This window comes from Diceros bicornis, chromosome 2 (assembly GCF_020826845.1).
Source record: "Diceros bicornis minor isolate mBicDic1 chromosome 2, mDicBic1.mat.cur, whole genome shotgun sequence".
Taxonomy (NCBI): Eukaryota; Metazoa; Chordata; class Mammalia; order Perissodactyla; family Rhinocerotidae; genus Diceros; species Diceros bicornis.
The window spans coordinates 41076526-41100414 of record NC_080741.1 but is presented as its reverse complement, the minus strand read 5'-3'; the positions used below and the strand labels follow the sequence as shown (position 1 = coordinate 41100414).

Below are 23889 nucleotides of genomic sequence, written 5' to 3'. Positions count from 1 at the left end.
TTTATGGAAAACTTGAAAAAGGTCAAGAGAAGCAATGAATCAAAAAGCTGAAAAATACACTATATTTAGGTATCCTGAACTGTTATATGATTAAACATATAACATTTCTGTTAGAGCTAATCTCTTTAATGGGAAAAGTATTTGGGTAGGTAGATTCAGAGAGAAAGCATATAAGTCTAATTTGGAGACGTATTCACCCTACTTAAAACTTCTAAAGCATAGAGGGTCAAGGGGAAAACATAGTACAGATGGAGGAAAATTATTTGACTTGATCCACCAGGCTGACACAAATCTGAAATAACAATCAGACTCTAAAAATGTGAGAAGCAGCAAAACCTACTAAAAATACCCATCTCTGTTTCCTAGTATAACAACTTTATCCCAAGCCTTTTGAAGTCTCAGTGCATCTCAGCTAAAGTGTAAGTAGTAGTTCTCAGCCTTGGCTGCACAGTAGAATCAACTGAGGAGTTTTTAAAAGTTCCAATGCCAAGGCCTCATCCCAGACCAAATAAATGAATTTCTGGCAGTAGATTCAGGAATCAGTACTTATTAAAGTTTCCCAGGTGATTCCAATATATAGGCAAGGTTAAGAGTCTCTGATTTGAAGTGTGAGATAGAAAATTTCCATTCCAGCAAGATGGCAAACTATGTATGGCAAACAGAGACTTTCACCACTACTACTCAGGCCTTTGCCACCAAACACATCATTCCCTTGCTACAAACACAAAGAAATGCTGGATAAATTAGGGAGGAAAACTCACATAGCTGAACATGAAATAAAGAAAAAGAAATCCTAAAGTTTCAGAAATGAAATGGACACTTAAAAGCCAGAGCAGTAAGCCCTGGGAGATAGAACAGAGATACTGCCCCAAATGGCTAGGGAGCTCAGGTTTTAAAATCCACCCCTAACTAGAAAACATGGCACCGAGCTGGTTTAAGATTGAGAGATAGAATTGAGACCCCATTCATAAAGCCAGGACCCTGGGAAGACTGAGCCACAATGAAAGATATAAGATAAGGTAGTATAGCCATATTAAAATAAGACCTAATTGTCTTTAATACAAAAGTATTTCTAGGAATAAAAAGTGTCATTACCTAACAAAAAAAGGAATAATTCACCAGGAAGATAACAATCCCAAACCTGTATGTACTTAAACATATCTTCAATCACAGAGAATTATGGTTCAAAGGGGTCATCAGTGTTGTAGGGCTCTTTCCCACTAACTTCTGGCCTCTACTGTTCTGATGTGAAGTCAGCTCTTAATCATATTGATGCTCTCTGTCTTAGTCTGTTCAGGCTGCTATAACAAAAATACCACCAACTAGGTGGCTTAAACAATCAATATTTATTCCTCACTGTTCTGGAGGCTGGGAAGTCCAAGATCAAGCAGTGGCAGATTTGGGGGCTGGTGAGGATCTGTTTCCTAGTTCACAGGTGACCATTTGTTTGCTGTGTCTTCACATGCAGAGGGCAAGGGAGTTCTGAGTTCTCTTTTATAAGGACACTAATCCCACTTATGAGGACACTCTCATGACTTAATTACCTGCCAAGGGCCCCACGACCAAATACCATCACTTTAGGGATTAGATTTCATATGAATTCTCAGGGGACGTAAACATTCAGTCCATAGCACTTCCCCTACATGATGAGTGGTTTTTTTCTTGCTTTTTTCAAGATACTCTCTTTGTGTTTAGGTTTCAACAGTGTGACTCTGATGTGTCTAAGTATAGATCTCTTTGTATTTATCTTAATTGTGATTCGTTGAACTTCTTAAATTTGTGGATGAATGTTTTTCTTCAAATTTGGAAGTTCTGGGCCATTATTTCTTTCAATATTTTTTCTGTCCCTTGTATTCATTTAGCTAAACAAGAGTTGATACATTTTAAAAAATAGACATTACGGTCATAAAAAATCGAGCACAGACTGAATTTGTGCCTGGACTTGATGTGAACCAATTCATTGCTTTCCAAAAAAGACAGTGACCTTAATGTGTATTTTGGGTTAATTTTACTATTAACTATATAAAGTCTGCATATGTAAAGGTTTAGTAAAAAGAATATACTTTTATCCATGTTCTGAAGTGAAGACTTTGACTTTTAAAAAGAGAAATAAGATATATTAAACAAAAGACAACATGTGGTATATTTAAAGAATAATAATTCCAGTGGCAGATCTAAAATCTATTGAGTTAGTAACTAAAAAATATAACTGATATTGAACCAATGTATACTCAGCAACACTGATTATAACAAACTCTTCTAGCAGGCTTTGGAAGCAGACTGCCTAAATTCAGATCCCAGCCCTGTCACTAGCTGCGTGACCTGTGGCAAGTCATTTAACTCTCTTTGCCTTAGTTTCCTCATCTGTAAAATGGGAATAATAATAGTACCTTCCTCATAAAGTCATTGTGAAGATTAATGAGGTAATGGAGACAACGCATTCAGAATATTACCTAGCACACAAGTTTCAGCGAATGTTACTTGCTGTTACTATCTGCACCAGAGGTCGACAAACATTTTATTAAAGGGCCAGATAATAAATATTTTAGTTTTTTCGGGCCAGAAGTTCTCCGTCACCACTACTTTGTCTTTGTAGTGTGAAAGCAGCCACAGACAATCTGTAAATAAATGGGTGTGGCTTTTTTTTTTTTTTTTTGTAAACAGGCATTAGGCTGGATTCAGCCTGTGGGCCATAGTTTGTCCATTGCTGATGATCTACAGGGCTGTAGAAAAAAAATTTTTTTTGTGTCACATAATAGTCTGGGCATAAGTAACATCAGTCCAGTATGGTGACTCCACAGAGTCAGGGGCTCAGGCTCCTTCTATTTTATTGCTCTACCACCTCTAAGCTCTTGCTGCATAGTCCAAGATGGCTTACCACCATACCCACATTTCAATGAAAGGAAGGAAAGGGGAAATGGAGGTTATGCCACTTTCTGTTAGCAGTGGTTCTCAGGACATTTGGCAATGTCTGGAGACATTTCTGGTTGTCACAGTGGGCACTAGGGGGACGTACTCCTGGCATGTAATGGGTAGAAGCTAGGGATTCTGATAAATAGATCCTACAATGCACAGTACAGCCCCTACGACAAAGAATTACCCAACCCAGACATCAAGACTGCCGGGGTTGATAAAACCTGTTAAGGGAACAACTCGTAAGTAGTACACAGTAGTACCAACACTTGTGTTCTCATCACAGTGGCTGGAAATAAAATCACACTGTCATATCTGGCCTGCATGAGAGGCTATGAAATGTTGCCTTTCTCCTGGATGGTCATATGCCCATTAAAAATGTCATTTTTAAAAAATTCTAAAAGAAAGGGAGACATATTAGGGGCCAATTAGCAGTCTCTGGCACATTTCTTTCTAGGAGACTGCCTGATGAACATGGAATCAGAATTGAGGTATTAACTGAATTATGTTCATTGCTAGCATCAAGGTATGTATCCAGGGGGTTCTCACCATTTAGAGGACGGGATCCCTCTGTTTTTCAGGGCATCTTTTCCTCTTGACAGTGTGAGAAATACATTCCCAAACATTTACTCTTTGGTCATACTGCTTTTTCAGTCATTCGTTAACACATTATTTTAACTGAGCACAAAACAACTGACTAGGTACAATTTTAGATGAAAAATCCTATTGTCTTAAAAATCTATCTTTAGTGTTTCTAAGATTTCTAGTTTATATGTTATTCCTTACAGTCGATTGTTCTCCTTCATCCTCATAAAAGGAGAGTTCATTTTCCTTTGTAAGACACAAGCAGGTTGGAAAATTGAGACAACTAGAAAGAATTATTCATTTTTTCCTAGAGTGAGATGCTTCTATAGATGGCTGATTTCACCTATTATATGTTGATTTTCTTTAAAATCCTGCTGATCTCAGAGTAACCAAATCAAAAGTTTGTGTGTGGGGGGAGCGGGGGTGGGGGCAGGAGTGGTACCTTGCTTTTTTTCTCCATATTCTGATTACTCCTTAAAACTTCAGTTTTACAACTTGGAGTTGTGTGATCTTTTTGATCAATTGCTGTTCTGGGTCTCTGCTTGTCTGTTTGCTGAGGTATTAGGGTTAAGTAGGTGATTTTTTTTTTTAATTGAGGTATAACTGACAAATAAAACTGTAAGATATTTAAAGTATACAAAGTGATGGTTTAATATATGTATACACTGGGAAAGGATTTCTCCCAAAAAGTTAATTAACACATCTATCACATCGCTTTTTTTTTTTTTTTTTTGGTGAGAACATTTAAATTCTACTCTCTTAGCAAATTGCAATAATACAATACAGTGTTCTCAACTACTGTCACCATGCTATACATTAGATTCTCAGATCTTATCCATCTCATAACTGAAAGTTTGCACCCTTTTACTAACCTCTCTGTATTTCCTCCACCCCACCAGGTCTTGGCAACAACTTTTCTATTCTCTGTTTCAATGAGTTCAACTTTTTTTTTTTTTTTCTTCAGATTTCACACATAAGTAATACCATGCAGTATTTGTCTTTCTCTGTCTGGCTTAATTTACTTAGCATAAAGCCCTCCAGGTTCATCCATGCTGTCACAAATGACAGGATTTTCTTCTTTTTTATAGCTGAATAATAGTCCATTTTATATATATATATATATACACACACACACACATAAAGGCCATATATGACAAGCCCACAGCTAACATCATATATATACATACACCACATTTTCTTTATCCATTCAACCATTGACAGACACTTAGGTTGTTTCCATATCTGGGTGTTGTGCATAATGCTGCTATAAACATTTTTTTGTTGTTAGTGCCATCGACTAGATTCCAACTCTTAGCAACCCTGTGTACAGCGAATCCAGCCCAGTCTTTTTGCACCATCCTCTCACGTTCCGGTGCTATATCAGGCAATGCTTTGCTCCTGTTCACAGGGTTTTCATGGCCAATTTTTTTGTAAGTAGGTGGCCAGGTCCTTCTTCCTAGTCTGCCTTACCTGGAAGCTCTGCTGAAACCTGTCCACCATGGGTGACCCTGCTGGTATTTGAAATACGGGTGGCATAGCTTTCAGCATCACAGCAACACACAACCACCACAGTAAGACAATCAACAGACGAGTGGTGTGGTTTCCTGACTGGGAAACAAACCCCAGCCTCAGCAGTGAGACCACCAAATCTTAACCACTAGACTGCCAGCTATGAATACAGGAGTGCAGATATCTCTTTGAGATACTGATTTCATTTCCTTTGGCTATATACCCAGAAATGGGATTGCTGGTTCATATAACAGTTCTATTTTTAATTTCTTGAGGAAACTCCACACTGTTTCCCATAGTGGCTGTAGCAGTTTACACCCCCACCAACAGTGTACAAGGGCTCCCTTTTCTCCACATCCTCACCAGCATCTGTTATCTCTTGTCTTTTTGATAACAGACATTTAACAGGTATGAAAGACAAGACAAGGGTGCCCACTCTCATCACTCTTATTCAACATAGTACTGGAGGTTTTTCCCAGAGCAATTAGGCAAGAAAAAGAAATAAAACTGAAATTGTTTATGAGTTCTAACAGTTTGAGGGTTTTTTTGGTGTAGTCTTTAGAGTTTTCTATATATGATATCATGTCATCTGCAAATAAAGACAGTTTTACTTCTTCCTTTCTGATTTGGATGTCTTTTATTTCTTTTTCACACCTAACTGTTCTGGCTAGGACTTCCAATAATATGTTGAATAAAAGTGGTGAGACTAGGCATCCTTGTTTCATTTCTGATCTTAGAGGAAAAGCTTTTAGCTTTTCACCATTGAGTACAATGTTAGCTGTGGGCTTGTCATATATGGCCTTTATGATGTTAAGGTATATTCCCTCTATATAGAGTTTGTTGAGAGTTTTTATCATGAAATGATGTTGAATTTTGTCAAATGCTTTTTCTGCATCTATTGAGATGATTATGATTTTTATCCTTCACTTGTTAATATGATGTATCATATTGCTTCATCTGCAGATGTTGGACCATCCCTGAATCCCTGCAATAAATCCCACTTGATTATGGTGTGTGATCCTTTTAATGTATTGTTGAGTTTGGTTTGCTAATATTTTATTTAGGATTTTCGCAGCTATGTTTATCAAGGATATTGGCTTGTAATTTTCTTCTCTTGTAGTGTCCTTGTCTGGCTTTGGTATCAGGGTAATGCTGGACTTATAAAATGAGTTTGGAAGTATACCCTCCTCTTCTATTTTTTGGAAGAGTTTGAGAAGGATTGTTATTAGTTCTTTAAATGTATGGTAGAATTTACCAGTGAAGCCATTTGGTCCTGGACTTTCCTTTGTTGTGAGGTTTTTGATTACTGATTTGATCTCCTTACTAGTAATATGTCTGTTCAGATTTTCTGTTTCTTCATGATTCAGTCCTTATAGATAGTACATTTCTAGGAACTTGTCCATTTCTTCTAGGTTGTCCAATTTGTTGGCGTATAACTGTTCATAGTAGACTCTCATGATCCTTTGTATTTCTGTGGTATCAGTTGTAATGTCTCCTCTTTCATTTCTGATTTTATTTATTTGAGTCCTCTCTTTTTTGTTTGGTGAGTCTGGCTAACAGTTGGTCTATTTCGTTTACCTTTTTAAGAAACCAGCTCTTAGTCTCATTCATTTTTTCAACTACATTTATAGTGTATATTTCATGTTTTTCTGCTCTGGTCTTTTTTTTGGTAAGGAAGATTGGCCCTGAGCTAATATCCATTGCCAATCTTCCTCTTTTTGTTTGAGGAAGACTGTCCCTGAGCTAACATCTGTGCCAGGGATACCACCACAGCATGGCTTGACGAACGGTGTGTAGGTCTGCGTCTAGAATCCGAATGTGCAAACCCCGGACTGCCAAAGCGGAGCATGCAAACTTAACCACTACACCACCAGGCCAGCCCCTCTGGTCTTTTTTATTTACTTCCTTCTGCTACCTTTGGGCTTAGTTTGTTCTTCTTTTTCTAGTTCCTTAAAGGTAGGTGATTTTTTTTTTTTTTTTTTTTTTGTGAGGAGATCAGCCGTGAGCTAACATCCGCCAATCCTCCTCTTTTTTTTTTTTTTGCTGAGGAAGACGGCCCTGGGCTAACATCGGTGGCCATCTTCCTCCACTTTATATGGGACGCCGCCACAGCATGGCTTACCAAGCAGTACTTCGGTGCGCGCCCGGGATCCGAACCAGCGAACCCCGGGCCGCCGCAGCGGAGCGCGCGCACTTAACCGCCTGCGCCACCGGGCCGGCCCCAGGTAGGTGATTTTTAAGATGACATCTTGTGTCTTTCACTCTTTTTCTGCCTTCCTTGATTTTAATTTTATATGATCTTATAAATTTTATATGATTTCATTTTTATCTCCTCTCTTAGCATATCAATTCTTACTCTTTTTTTCATGGTTGCCCTAGAGTTTGCTATCTGCATTTACACTTAATCCAATTCCACTTTCAAATAGCACCATACCACTTCCCTGAGTTTTCTTTTAATCTTGTATACCGTGAACTGGGTACTAGAGAGTCCTGCAACCCAGAACCATCAACAGATATAGACCAAAAAAAAGCTCCAAGCCTGCTCTCTGTGGCCAAAGGAGCAGGAATGGGGCAGCCTAGCTCAGACCTAGCAGGGGACCTCACCCCCAACTCCACTGCTGGAGTTGCAGGCTGGCCTTCTATGCCAGAACTGGAGGTGTCAATGAAGACCAGATGGGAAATTCCACGCCCCACAGGCAATACCAACAGAGAATGAATGGGAGCCCCACTCTCACTAAGATGCTTGGCCAACAGGGTGGGTTCTAAGGAAGTGCTCACAAACTCACAGGCACAACATCTATCTCCCATCTTCCACCTAGCAGCACCAGGCAAGAGCACTCTGCCCATGGGTGGCTTCAGCAGAGATTAAGTAGAGAACCCAAGCAGTGCCACATGAACAAAACAAACCAAAACAACAGTGCAAAGGCTCCAAAAATCAATCATTGGAACTACAGCACACAAAAGTAGGCCAGGACCTATATCCTAAATTTAAACAGGGCAATTGCCTGCTAAAATATATTATTTAAATAGGATCAAGATCTCCTAACATAACATCCAAAACATCCAAGATATAATAAAAAATCACTCATCAAACCAAGAACCAGGAAAACCTTCAATAAGAAAAAACATTTAACTGACATCAACTGAGATGAATCAGATGGTGGAATTATCTGACAAGAATTTTAAAGTAGCCATCATAAAAATGCTTTAACACACAATCTGGAATTCTCAAAACAAATGAAAAATAGGAAATCTCAGTAAAGAAATAAAAGCCATAAACAAGAACCAAATGAAAATTAAACACTAAAAAATTATAATAACTGAAATAAAAAACTCAATGAATGGGTTCTATAGTTGAATGGAGAGGACAGACGATAGAATCAGTGAACTTGAGAACAAATCAATACAATTTACTCAATCTGAACAGAGAAAAAACTAGGCTGAAAAAAAAAAATGAACTGAACCTCAGGGATTATGGTACAATAACAAAAGATCTAACATTTATATCATCAGAGTCCCACAAAAAGAGGAGAAAAACAGATTGAAAAGTGCCAAAGAAACAATGGTTGAGAATTTCCCAAATTTGGTAAAAGACAAAAACCTACAGATTCAAGAAATTTGGGAACCCCAAATAGGACATATTTGAAGAAATCCACACCCAGACATATCGTAATTAAAATTCAAAAACAAAGAAAAAGAAAAAATCTTGAAAGTAGCCAGAGTAAAATCTTAAAAAAAAAAAAAAAAAGGGCCGGCCCCGTGGCTTAGTGGTTAAGTGCGCGCGCTCTGCTGCTGGCGGCCTGGGTTCGGAGCCTGGGCGCACACCGACGCACCGCTTCTCCGGCCATGCTGAGGCCACGTCCCACATACAGCAACTAGAACGATGTGCAGCTATGACATACAACTATCTACTGGGGCTTTGGGGGGAAAAAATAAATAAATAAAATATTTAAAAAAAAAAAAAAAAAAGAAAGTAGCCAGAGAAAAACAACATATTAACTAGAAAACACCAATTCAAATGATAAGTTTCTCATCTGAAACCATGAAGGCCAGAATTAAGTAGCACAGTATTTTTCAAGTGCTGAAAGAAAAGAACTGTCAACTACAAATTCTTATATCCAGGGAAACTATCCTTCAGGAATAAAGGGGAAATAAAGATATCCTCAAATAAAAGAAAACCACATGCAGGGACTAAGCAGATTTGTATTAACAGAATCCATCACCATTTGAATTCTTGTTATCTGTACTCAGAAACCGAATATTGATAGCTAGAAATACTTGAACCATGAAATGTTACACAACATTTTAAATGTTATTTTATTAAAAAAAAAGGTTTAATAAAAGAAGTTACTTTAAAAAGAGCTTTTAATAAATTGAGAAAATACTCAAGATAAAAGAACTGAAAAAAGCAATAGACAAAATTATATATAGTTTTGTTTTAAATATTTTTAAGCATATAAAAGAAACTGGAAAGGAATATTCCAAAATGTTTTCAGTGATTACCTCCTGGTAGGAAATTGGGAATTTTTCCTATTTTTGTATTTTCCAATTTGATTAAAGTATTTGTTACTTTTTAAATACTTACTAACTGTGAATTAAAACCCTAACCACAATGTACTGAAACTGGTAATACAAAAAGCCATGTTAACACTCAGAGATTATGATTAATTCTGCAAAAGAATGGGGAATGGCCTCACTGAAATGATACGGCACTCATCCGAAAGAGAAGAGTGTTGTTTTTTACATACCTGTGAATCTGTCCATTTTTATGCAGGTAGTCCAATCCTTCCAGCACTTCTCTGAGTATTGTTGCAATGGTAGGTTCATCTAGGACTCCACTTTTGTGTTCCCCTTTTGCCACAATGTGCTTAATAATATCCAGAACAGAACCTGAAAACAGAAGACACAATTTTCCATAAATTTTCAGTTCATTCAATATAATTCAGAGCCATTATGAAATCAAAAGACATGTAAACCTTTTCATAAACTTAACTGTCTGGGAAAGAAAGGAAAAAATAGCCAATTTAAGGAAATACCGAAGTTTAATATCAATAATTTATTCTCAATTCCAATTTAAAACAGAAGGCCACCTGCTGATATCCAAATAGTAGTGTTACACCAGCATCTCCTTTAGACTCCTAATGAGAACTTGGAAAAGGTAGGAGAGGATTTAACTACCTCTGAAAAATCCCTAGATAAACTATGCCCATCAATAACACTTTAGTATAAGATATCACAAATCAATATAGGCTTCTAACACCAGATGAGAGTGTGCAACATTGTATGAATAAAGATATAAAAACACAACTGAAATGCAGGTCAAATTACAGAAGAAATACTTGGAAAGTAAAGATCACATGTGTATGCAAACTAACTTAATAAGCGTTCAAATTACATTTCAGGTTAATAAATAATAGAAATAAAATAGGTAAAGCAAAGAAAAATATGAAAAGAATAAAAATACAGTTCTCTTTAAATAACAGTCCAGATGTATTATCAATCCCATTCTTCCAAGGATGGGAAATAATACTCCTACTAAAAATTAGGAGTAGGGAGGGAAAAGACACCTATATAATAAAGTAACGCAGAATCGTAACTGATGACTGTCATACAAAAAAAGTTTGGGCTAGCCTGGTAGCATAGGGCTTAAGTTCACGCACTCCGCTTCAGTGGCCTGGGGTTCATGGGTTCGGATCCCAGGCACGGACCTACACACTGTTCATCAAGCCATGCTGTGGTGGCATCCCACATACAAAATAAGGAAGACTGGCACAGATGTTAGCTCAGGGGCCATCTTCCTCAAGCAAAAAGAGGAAGATTGGCAACAGATGTTAGCTCAGGACCAATCTTCCTGACCAAAAAAAAAGTTTGCTAGAGATTCATAAGATTTCTGGCAGTAGAATGGCCCATAGAGATGACAGACCCAAAATAAAACAATCCCCAATATTAGAAATTGTGCCAAGAAGTCTGAAACATAACACAAACTGCACTAAAAAGACTGGATGCCCATTTCCTGGCAAAAGACCTCAATGATCAAAACTAAAATTAAAACAAACACTTCTGGGTCGGCCCCGTGGCTTAGCGGTTAAGTGCGTGCACTCCGCTACTGGCGGCCCAGGTTCGGATCCCGGGGCACGCACCAACGCACCGCTTCTCCGGCCGTGCTGAGGCCACGTCCCACATACAGCAACTAGAAGGATGTGCAACTATGACATACAACTATCTACTGGGGCTTTAGGGGAAAAAAGGAGGAGGATTGGCAATAGATGTTAGCTCAGAGCTGGTCTTCTTAGCAAAAAGAGGAGGATTGGCATGGATGTTAGCTCAGGGCTGATCTTCCTCACAAAACAAACAAACACACACTTCTGTTAAAAACTTGCGCTGGTGGGTGTTTTTTATTTCACACGTGTAAAAAGAAAAAAACGTACCTCCAAACAGATGGAAAGAAGTGATCTAGATGGAACCCTTGAAAGCATGGGAGGATTAAACACACGTTTACTTTAGCTCCCACTTGAAATTCACTAACTTGATAAACTTCATAAACCCAGAATAAAGAAGAAAACAAGAAAGAATATAACAGAAGAGAGATGGCAATAATTTTTTGGAAGAAGGCAAAAGCAGAAAAAGAAAAAGTAACTGACTAAGCAGTTCAATGCCTCTTCAATGCCTGCAGATACGCCTATTAGCAAAAAGTGGATCCCTACCTAGAGCTCCACAAAGGCTCAGAACACATACACCAAGGACCACACAAGGGGAAGTGAGGGGGTACTGAAGGAAAGGGATGAAAACAGGAAAACTGGTTGAAAGTTCATATAAGGGAGAATAGGATTCTTGGATCCCTCCTCCCCTCTCTGGAAGCCAGGCCACTACCACTCCCCATCTCCAGCAGGAGACCTCTGTAGACAAAGAACCAGGGAGGCTCTAGATTCCGGGTAACTTTTCTAATACATTATTACACTTTTCCCTCTTTATTGATGGGCTTCAGAAGACTGTGTTCTACAAAGGGGAATACCTAAGGGAGAAGTTTTGTTCTGCTTAATCAATCACACATTAATCCCCAAAGCAAAGTGACTACACCAATAAGCCATATATTTCATTCTTCTGAGAAATCTAGGCCACACAAGAACTGGTTAGTAAGAACACATCTATATAAACACCAACTGAGTTACATGTTTGTAATGTAAAGAATATCTAAAATAAGGAATGCAAAGGGATAAATTCCTACTAGGAATTAAAAATTAACATGATTTATTCATTCAACAATTAAGCTATACATGCAAGATCTAGAATTGGGTGCCACAAAATATGTCAAGATACATGTGGCACTACTGCTGACTTTCAGGGAACTTACAGTCTGGTGGATCAAACAAATGGGGCAACAAAGACCCTAGGGCACATAAAAAGTTATTAGATCTGTATTTGTAAAGAGTTTAAAGCAGGAACTCCTTTTCAAAATCTCAGAAGATTTTTATTGATTTCACATAATCCAACAATCAAGGGGGAAATTAAAGCAATAAACATCCCCAAGCTATGTCCAGAATAGATATTCTGAACAAGGCTATATAAGAAGTCCCCTCTTCCCTGGGATGACAATGTCTTTTCAGTTTCAGTCTCCCAACAATATAATTTTTATAAGTGGAAGGATGATCATGCCACTAAGACCTTCATCCTTAACTGACAAATATTGGTCCTCGAAGGTCCTCCCTTCTTTTGCATATGATATCCTCAGCATCTTGCAGCATCTAACACAATGGTAGTGCTTACAATCCTCTCACCTCTAATATCAAAATTACATAGAATTCTTCATATCAACTAAGAGAAAGGTGAAGGTAAAATATGCTAAGCAAAAGAAAACTGTAGATTATCACTGGATGATTCAAATTAATACCTAAAGAAAAGTAGGAATAATGAAGGAAGGCTATAGCAGCATATACAGTGTTATGTTCTCAGCACTATCTGAAAGAAATATTCTACAAAGATAATCTATTCTTAAACTTTAATACATGAAGGAATTACTTCTAGTTAAAAATGCAGATTCCCAGGCCTTACAGACTGTCATTTAAAAGATCTGAGGTAGCCCAAGAAGTTGCATTTTAACAACCCAGGCTACCTGATGAACGCTTTCCTTTGAAATCCAAGCATTTCTCAGAGTAAAAGGAAGTAAATTAAATAAGGGAAAACAAGAGGGATTTGGTACAAATTTTGTAAGAAAGCAAAAAGTTAAAATGTAGATCATTTATTCCCAAAACCATCTCATGTCTGCCTTCACAGCCTATGGCACAGAATATTTAAAAGCAATGCAAAACTTTAACTGTCCAAGAAAATTATTACTAAATATTAAAATAATATTGAAAAAGTAGTGAAACACCTGCTAGTTTAAGATGCTTGTTAAATCTGATAATTATAGTTCAATCAAATTAGTTACTCAGTCAATATGTTTTTCAGTTTACTTTTATGAAAAAACACTCTTTGAGTCCAAAATTAACTTACTCATTTTAGTCACTAGTATTTCTACCAATAAGTTTTAGCCACTCTTTAGCTACTGGGTGTTGTCTGTGTCTTCCTGAGCCACAGAAGGTTTTGTTGGGGAAGAGGGAGAATACCCTTCCGCCCTTTCCCTTAAGGTTCTTATGGCTGGCCAAATAATTAAAAGATAGGTTAGCAGGAGAAAATAATACCAAGTTTAATAACATGTATACATGGGAGAAACCAGGGAAACTGAATTTTCTCAACAAAATGGTGGAGGTTCTCATCTTAAACATTATCTTCAGCTAAAGAGAAAAGAGGATGTTGGGGATGGGGGGAGTCAGTTATGGGAGATTACCAGAAAAGCACAGTAAACAAAAGTAAGGTTATTATGCAGATTTAATGCCTCACCTTCCAAACTGATAAGTTTCTAGAGATGAGGTCATCCCCCCTCTTCCCAGTACAGAGACGGAGATACCTTTACAAATGGAGATTTCCCTTATAAATGTAAATGTTTGTCTGACAACCCTTTACAGGGCCACCTAGAGAATGTGGCCTGGGAGAGACAGAATTTTTGATAAGATGGGCTTGTTGGTGCCTTTCCCATTGTAGCATCTATTTTACATTAGATTATAGCCATCATATGGTAGTGGCTCCTTCCTGAAACAGGCCTTCTATGTTAAATTCTTTAGGCAGCTTAAGGGAGGTCAAAAGTCCATCAAAGAAAATAATCAAGGTAAAGAGATATATTTTGGAGTGGCCAAATTTTGATCTCTCACATTTTCAAAGAGGTCAAAATTTGCTTGGTCTGAGTATTCCATTTCAGAGCAACAGACATACCCTACCCTGTTGCTTGAGCATCCAAAGCTGGTCACTATTAATACCAGGTATTTTCCCTGAGTCTTGCTTAGGATCAAGGAAGTTCCCATACTTTTTACATCTTAGAAGATGACAAAGTTGAGACCATCTCTAAACAACAAAACAACTCACTAAGACAGTAAATTTAAATTAGGTTTCTACATTTCTACAATTCATTCCTTTAAGTCCTACAGGTACTTCTTTCTCTTTTCCTTTCAGAAGCTTTCTTAATTACTTTGATTTCTAAAAATCTTATATTGCAGTTTGGTGACAAATTATAGAAAAAGCTATTTAGATCAAAAGTGCTTCTAATTTCTAAAGATTGACTTTCTATATAAATAAATACCAACATTCAACATCAGAGTTTTAATTAGCAAAAATAAGAATATTAGTTATAAGGAAGCATTATGAAATAATTATAATATTGACACATTTAAACTTATTTTAATCATGATGTGCGGCTGGTTGACGGGTTTAAGAATGACAGTTACAATTCATTTTACAATTTAATTAGCTTATTAAACTCTACCTCAGTATGATGTTGCTAAATCAAAAATATGCTTTTGTTTTAAATATTTTGACTAAAAAAGTTGATGTGAAAGAAGGCAGCCTATATATATTTCAGTTAACTGTGGTTATTTACATTTTTTAATTATTCAAAGGGAACCCCTGCTTATCAATGGTCCTCTCCTCTCACTGTCTCTGCTCCAGCTGTGATACCACCATCAGTTCCCAAGACACACTACACTCCTCTATCCTGCCTCTAGACCCTTCTCTGCACAGTGGTCCCTCCATCTGGATCACTTCTCCCATCCTTCTCGACACCACCTCCACCTCCACCTCCCATTTCACCTGGCTAATTATTACCTATTCTTTAGGTCTCAGCTGAACATCACTTCCTGAGGGAAATCTGTGTTAACTCCATCGTATCCATTCTCCCTCAATAAGGTTGGTTCTCCTGGTACTTGTTCCCATGGCGCCTGATACTTCTTCATGGCCCTTGGACACTTAAAATTATTTAATTGTAACTTTCCCGTATTAGCTAATACGGAATATTAGCTATAATATATAGCTAATAATAGCTATAAGAGCAAGGAACCAACAGTTTGATGCACCAATGTATTGGTGATTAATAAGTATTTGATGAACAGCATTTTAACTGAGCTATCTTGATACAGTTTCCTCTTATTTTAAAAAAAATTTTAGGGCTGGCCCCGTGGCTTAGTGGTTAAGTGCGCGCGCTCTGCTGCTGGCGGCCCGGGTTTGGATCCCAGGTGCGCACCGACACACAGCTTGTCCAGCCATGCTGAGTCCACATCCCACATACAGCAACTACAAGGATGTGCAGCTATGACATACAACTATCTACTGGGGCTTTGGGGGAAAAAATTAAATTAAATTAAAAAAAAACCGAAAAATTAAAAAAAAAAAATTTTAAGTTGCACTTAGTTCTATCTTTTGTTTTCTAAATATTACTTAACGTATCTCCTCAGTTTAAATGTGTATTCACTTTATAACTACAATTGCAAAATTTCATTTTCCTTAAAAAAGATGCAAAATTTTAAATATTTTACAAGGTTTAGATGTAAGATTATGTTGACTCATGAAAATATAAGTAATTATGAAAAGAATTAATGCGTGGAACACGTCTGAAAATTATCCAGGGCATTTGCTGAGTGCTAGGCTGGAAAAACTGGGCACTGTTCCAGGAAACCTAAGACCAGGAGGGACAGAGAGTTACATTTAAAAGACATCCTAGCCAGCTACATGTCCTGCCCCTTCTGTGATGAGGACACATACTCACTGAGAAAGGAAAATGGATTCTTTAAAAAAAAAAAAAAGTTATTTTACTGAGGAGTAGCTGAAAGGATGGGGTGGCATTCAGCTATGGATGAGAGAATTAAGGAGACGATTTATTCGTTGTCATCAGAGGACTTTTTAGCAAAGCATTAAAAACTTTGTATTACACATTTTTGTAAATTACAAATAAAGAAAATTATGCTATAGGTGATGAATAATGAAAGATACAGTATTACCTAATATTCCCATATCTGTCCATACTGAAAGAACCATGCTTGACCACCATCTTGAAAGGTGGTTGGTGTTAGCAAGGCTTCCAATCATCATATGAACAGGCCTTTAACAAAGCAATCCAGTTTCTCCAGTGTGTCACTAATGGGATTGAAACAAAAAGGTGATTCTGGCTACACTGAAAAGCATTAAATAACGAGGGATTATTATTATTATTAATGACTAAAATTTCTAGTCCACCTACTACGTGGCAGCACAGTGGTGGATGCTCTACATATATTATCTCATTTACTCCCCCTCAATACCCTGAAATACAGAAAGGTATCCCCATTCAACAGACAAGTAAACAGGTTCAAAGAGTTGAAACAGTTTGTCCAATGACATACAACTGCTAAGTAGAAAAGCTAGAATTTAATTCTAAAACCTATGCTCTTTCCTTTACAGCCTCTCTGGGGAAGTAAAGTGTTCAATGAGGCATGGTATTAAAATTGCAAAAGATCACGGATTTTCTTTTCTGAAACCCTACATTCTAAAACAGAAAATCACGCTCCTACAGAAAATACATATGCAAAGAAAAACCAAGCAGCATAGTGATGGGAAAGTTGGGTGGCTCCATCAGTCATTAGTCCTCTCAATCTTGCCACATGATTCAAATCCATGCCTTGCTTGGCAAAATGTCTAATTTACTACATGGGGTGGACCGTCAGGTAACCTAACAAAATGTTCTCTCTATACATGCCAAGGGTTCAGTGTTTGCAGTCAGCAATACTTACATTTTATTCTAAGGACTAAATCAGAAATAACTTTATATATACTGCAGGATAAAGCACATAATTAACTATGTTAATATCGGGGACCAAGATTTTCTGTGAAGAGAAAAGAGATTCAAGTATAATTTTAAAGTTTTAAGGTCTGTAACGCTAAACTTGAATTAGAAGTATTAATGTCAAATCATGATTTATTTTTAATATGCTATATTTCCGAGTTCTTTCAACTAGAAGCAATGACAAAGTAGTAGTAATGAGCAACCCAAGCATCCAAATTAAGCTTTCTAAATACCATCCCTCATAAAAAAGATCAGAGCTGGGCCGGCCCTGTGGCTTAGCAGTTAAGTGCGCACGCTCCGATGCTGGCGGCCCGGGTTCAGATCCCGGGCGCGCACCGAGGCACCGCTTCTCTGGCCATGCCGAGACCGTGTCCCACATACAGCAACTAGAAGGATGTGCAACCATGACATACAACTATCTACTGGGGCTTTGGAGGAAAAATAAATAAATTAATTAATTAATTAAAAAAAAAACGCCTATATCAATAACATTTACCCACAAACTACCACACACACACACACACACACACACACACACACACACAAAAGATCAGAGCTCCTTAGAGTATTGGCTGATTCTGGGTCTGGGAAAAGCGATATAAACACAAACCTAGGAAATCTTGAACTGAAAAACAAGCAAGTTATCAAAGACTGATGGATTCATTTCAAAAGGACACAAGAGTAAGCTTGAAGGGACTCCCACTGACAAAATTTTGGACAACCTGAGCATCCAAATAGAGTATAACTGACTGAAAGATATTGAATATATAAAACTCCTTGAGTCTATATAATGATACTAAAAAAAAAATGAAAGCAGTACCCAATGGGAAAGAGGGAAAAAAACAAAAACTCATCTGATTTGCTACCATTGGAGGTGATTATTTAACTAACTCTTTGCTCTGAAAATTGGTTCATAAAAGAATAATCAATTATTTATCCTGCCTTTTCAGTAGGAACTACAGTACAGATTAATCAAAGAGCCCCAGTTAATAAGGTAAAGTTCCTTTACACAGAAGCATGCCAGTTTGTAAATGTAAAAGAAAGGATGCAATAAGAAAAGTCACCATTCTGCAACCCCTTATAAAATAAGAGATTCAAACAAAGATTGTTAATGGATGCTAAAATCATTAGACAAAAGACTTATGGGGAACCAGATAATGACAGTGCCAAAGTATTATCTCACAGATTACCTGCTAGCTGCAAAGGGCAAAAACAGTTAACTTTTTCATGGAGTGGCCTGGCTGTCATAATCTTAAGCAATCCAACTTAACACCACCATTAAAGATAAAACCAGATAGCAAACAGTGCTGGATGTGATACAGTATGAAGTACACAGCATCACCTACAAAATATTCTGTTCAAAAATATTTAACTTAAATCTAATCAAATCTTTAGGTCTAATTTTCAATTTGCAAGAAATAGAGGAATATAAATCAAGTTAAACACCAGGATGAAATAATCAGATAAATCCAGAAGAACGTGGGACATTCTACAAAATAGTTATCATTAGACCCTTCAGACTAGACCCTTCAACAAGTTTAGGTCATGGAGGTGAGGAAGCGGGAGGGAACCATCCTAGATAAAGAGAGATTTAAGAGGCATGACAACCAAACTCAATGTGTGAAACCTGTCTCAGCTCATACACTAGCATCATTAGCAAATACTATATTCTCAGTATCTCCTTAAATGCAGATGTCCATGAAAACCAAACCAGGATAGAAAGGAAGAACATTTTTATTAACTTTACGAGCTATGGAAGTTAACATTTCATTGTACTCTACTCACCTCCACTTAGCAGCTTCATGACTAGCCACAGCTCATCTTTTACCACAAAAGACGTGTAGTAAGACACGATATTAGGATGATGGCACTGACTCATGGCTTGAATTTCTTTCTACAAAGAAGAAAAAACATGATAATTCATTATATGTAAGCCTAAAACAACACTACAAGTAGTGAATTCAGATTTGGAAATCCCAAGGCTACATATATTATAACCTTTCTGGGATCTCCATGGCCCTGACCTCTTCAAGAATGGTTAAACCAAAAAATCACTTAGTTTCCTTCAGTCCATTCTGACTCTACTCCTTTCACTCATTACACCAGTAATCTTTGAAGCTAGAAACATGCACTGTTAATCACACTCTGGCACAGCACCACAGAGGCCTCCACTGGGACACATATTTTTACTTCAACGTGCTCTTGAAGAACCATCTTGGGAAATCTGGTTTTAGAGTTACAGAGGATAATTACTAATAAACAGAGGGTAGTTTTTGTTTGTTTGTGGGTTTTTTTTTTCTTCAAAATATTACTTCATCCCATTTTTGTGAAATGATTAACAATTTCCACTCTAAAGAGAAACATACTGAAACAGGGCAAAGTCATAAACTAAATCCAAAGTAGAAACCTGAGCCAAAAGTCTAAGCTTACAGTATCTCAGTTAATGACTTTAGATTAGATTTGGTGTGATAAAATGCCTTATAAAGCCCTGTGTGGGGCCGGCCCCATGGGTTAGTGGTTAAGTGTGCATGCTCCGCTACTGGTGGCCCGGGTTCGGATCCGGGCGCACACCAACCCACCACTTGTCTGGCCATACTGAGGCCGCGTCCTACATACAGCAACTAGAAGGATGTGCAACTATGAAGTACAACTATCTGCTGGGGCTTTGGGGAGAAAAGGGGAAAAAAAAGGAGGAGGATTGGCAATAGATGTTAGCTCAGGGCCAGTCTTCCTCAGCAAAAAGAGGAGGATTGGCATGGATGTTAGCTCAGGGCTGATCTTCCTCACCAAAAAAAAAAAAAAAAAAGCCCTGTGTGATGAGGGTCCTGCTTACCTCTCTAGTCTCATTTCTATTTCCCTTCACTGATCCTACCTGCAACACACCCCAGTTCTACGATCCAGCCACAGTAACTTCAAGCAAGCCATGCTGCTTCTAACCATCAACATTTAACCTTATTGTTCCCTCTGCCTCAAATACACTTTCCTCATTTTTGCCTAGCTAAAAACACCAATCCTTCCTTCTGATCTCAGCCAAAATATCATTTCCTCCTAGCTCCCCAGTTTGAGGTAGGTGTCCCTTCTCGTGGCTTCCAAGATCCCTGTATCTCTCCTTACCTCAAGGCACGTGTGTACTGGCTAGTACATCAGGTGCTTATTTGTCTGTCCCTCCCTGCTAGACTGAGAGCTCCATGAAGGCAAGTATTTAAAAGTGGATTGCTAAACACTGTGGAACTTACACTATACTATAATTGCCTGTTTATTTTTCTGCATCCCTCACAAAACTGTAAGCTCAATGAGAGCTAAGACGCTGGTATTCCTGGCACTTATCATTGTGCCTGGCACACAGTACACCTTCAATAAATATTTGCTGAATGAATGAAATCCTACAGCACTTTATATAGCTTTTTACTTATTCATGTACTTGCCCTAGATGCCCTTGGTATTTGTTCAGTAAGATCAATTGTGTAAAAATTGCCCATAATCCCTGATTCATAAGTAGTGCTTGATAAACACTAGTTTTTCTTTTCTCATCTTCTGTTACTTGAATGTAAATTTCTTTATGGCAAGGACCTTATCGTATGAATTTTTGTAACCCCCAAAGTCACCAGCACAGTCTTCTGTACTAAAAGCTAAGTAAATATGAGGGAAAAGGAAGAAGGAACTAAAGTAAGCACCTGCCTATTGACATAGTTATACAGGATTCGAAGAGATAAGACATGTACATATGAGAGAGAATATATAGGACAGCATGTATGTGCCAAATGAGTAGTAAAGATATTAAATGTTACAAGAATCCAAGGGAAAGAATAGTTAAGGTAGGCAAGAAGTCTTCACAGGGGAGGTGGGAACTACGTTTAGTTCTGCAGGATGTGAAGATATTACAGCAGTACAAGGTACAAGGAATATATAACTACAAAAAAAAAAGATGAAATATGCAAGACAGATTTTAGGACACAATGAGTAAACCTGTCTAGGGTAAGTAGTTGATGCTTTCAACAGATATTTATCAAGCACCTACTACGTGGCAGGTGTAGTGCTAGGTGCCTCATGAAACTTGTCTGGTGAAGAAGTTAGACAAATACTAATTTACAACATAGATTAATAAACAGTTTAATAGAGGAAATACTAGATACTACATGATTTCATCAAAGAGGCAAATTATCAAGGAGTGATAATCAGGGAAGGCTTCCTATAAAAAGTTTTACTACTGAACTGACACTGAAATAGGAAAGATAAGTAGGTTTTTATGGGTTTTGATTGTTTAATCACCTGTGACCATACCATAAAGGACCTTGTAACTGTGTTCAAGAACTTAGGCTTCATCCTAACAGCAATGGAAAGGCATCAAAGGTTGAACTATATTTATTTTTTCATAAAAATCACTCTGGCTATAATGTAGAAAATAAATAAGAGAAGGCAAGACTAGAGGCAAAGACTTTGTTTAAGGCTATTGCCATGATCTGGGTGAGAGAGATGGTGGCCTGAAAAATGATAAATAGCTAATTTCTCAGTTTTAATCACTGTATAGTGGTTATGTTACAATTAGGAGATGTTGGGTGAACAGCATACAGGAACTTTCTATACTGCTTTTGCAACACTTTGGTAAGTTTACAACTGTATCAAAATAGAAAGTTTAAAAAAATAAGTGGCAATATGAATGAAAAGAAAGGGAGAAGTCAAGAGATAATACTAAAGAGGTATAAACAATAGGACTTGGTGACCAGTTGGATGGCGGAGGTGAGAGAGACAGGAATAACATGGGAGAGTAACAATTAATGCAAAAAGTTGGGGTCAAATTGTCCAAGGTCTTAAATGTTACGCTAAAGGTTTTGAGCTTTACCCTGAAAAAGGGGGGTATTACAAAGGGTTTTCTAAGGGGAGTCTATCAGAGAACCATAAAATTCAAAGATTAAAGGGGCCTTAAATATTCCTTTTCTTCTCTTCTATTCCTTTAAAGGGGGAAAAGGAACCTTCTTTTATCTTAACTGCCACTGGAGTTATTCTTTTCCTTTTCCTTTCAAAAAGAAAAATAAATATATAAGTGCTTTGCAAGAGTGAATATTCATTCTGACTCAAATTTCCCAGAAGCTTCCTCAACACTTATAAGTGAATTCCACCCCTACTAATGAAAGTGTTTTCTTTAAAGTCCTCTATTGAGGCTGGCCCCATGGCGAAACGGTTAAGTGCGCGCGCTCTGCTGCTGGCGGCCCGGGTTCAGATCCTGGGCCTGCACCGAGGCACCGCTTCTCAAGCCATGCTGTGGCAGCATCCCATATAAAGTGAAGAAAGACAGGCATGGATGTTAGCCCAGGGCCAGTCTTCCTCAGCAAAAAGAGGAGGATTGGCATGGATGTTAGCTCAGGGCTGATCTTCCTCACAAAAAAAGGAAAAAAAAAAAGAAAGTCCTCTATTATCTGCTAGTACCAGATCTTTTGTTTGGACTTTTCAGTCTCCACCTGAAGCTTTCTGAAGCAATTTTTTAGTGATGACTTTTCATTGCTTCATGAAACTCATTCATCTTGATTTCTACTATTTACTCCCTGGTTTTCTAATTACCCCAATGTAGGCAGTTTTCCTCCACTTTATACAATTCAGTCAGCTCCCAAGTAATGTTAATTTATTCATTTACTCATACAGAGTGAACAAAACAAGCCCCTGCCCTCATGGAGTACTCATTCTAGTACTAACAATTTTCCCATCTATAAAATGTCTAGAGAATCTGTGTCTTCCTTTCCATTGTCACTGTCACTGCCTGAATTTAGAGCCTCAGTACCTCTTGTGTAGCCCAGTGCTCCTCAAGCTATGGGATGCAGCTCACATGGGTCATGAAATAAATTTAGTGAATCGTGTTAAAAACAAACAAAAAGAAACAGAATAGAAAATCAGAGTGCATTCCACATAATATAATTAAGAATTGTTTTATGAAAATATTGTTTCAGTTATATTAATATTCATGAATATATATCATATTCATATATATCATATATTTTCATACACACACACATACACACATATGCTATTCCTTAATGATTCTAAACCCCTGCCTGGCAGGGACTCCATCTCTCCATCTCCCCAGCCCTGGCAGCCCAGGACACAAACATCTCCACAAAGGCCTCCATCTTCATAACTGGGAACTCTCTTCCTCCTCTTACTTCCACAGTACTTTATACCTTTCCTAGGCATTTGTCACACTGTGCCTTGTACAGCAGGCAAGAGCCTTAACTCTAAAACTCTTAATGTTCCCCCCTCAGATGTTTGTCAATGAACCTGGTCCCGGCATCTACTAAAGAAGAGAAAAATCTCAAAACACTGCACCGTGTGCCTTCTTAGAGAAAAGCCTATGAGTAAAATCCCCTGGCGAAAATAAATGTAGTAAGATTTGACAGCTGATTTTCCCATTACACTTAGCAAAGGTTGTCAGACAAAAGAAAACATTTTGACAAGAGAAAGGAATGATATACTGCCTCCTCACTATTAACTGCCACACACGATACACACCTGTAATCAGTTTACGTCAGCACTCTCTGGAGATCCAGAGCACCCTTTCTGCATTATAATAAAGATAGTTTTGAAAATAAATTTTAAAATCACAACATCAAAAGTTTAGTATGTTTATCTAATAGGTGTTTTTTAAGGTAAACTGAAGGGCTTCATATCACAGAAATAGAGCCGTTGGCACTCAGATCTCAGGTCCCGACACA

General features: G+C 37.7%; 1 protein-coding gene across 5 annotated transcripts in view; it reads right to left on the bottom strand.

The window, feature by feature from the left end:
* Window positions 1–23889, bottom strand: part of OXSR1 (oxidative stress responsive kinase 1) — a 101769-nt gene that overhangs the window by 57307 nt on the left and 20573 nt on the right. For all 5 annotated transcript variants that reach the window (XM_058555202.1, XM_058555185.1, XM_058555195.1 and 2 more), the window contains exons 3-4: window positions 18974–19082; window positions 9756–9897 (exon numbers count right to left, since the gene is read on the bottom strand). In XM_058555202.1, the coding sequence (XP_058411185.1) occupies window positions 9756–9897; window positions 18974–19082 (251 nt within the window). The remainder of the gene's footprint in view (window positions 1–9755; window positions 9898–18973; window positions 19083–23889) is intronic.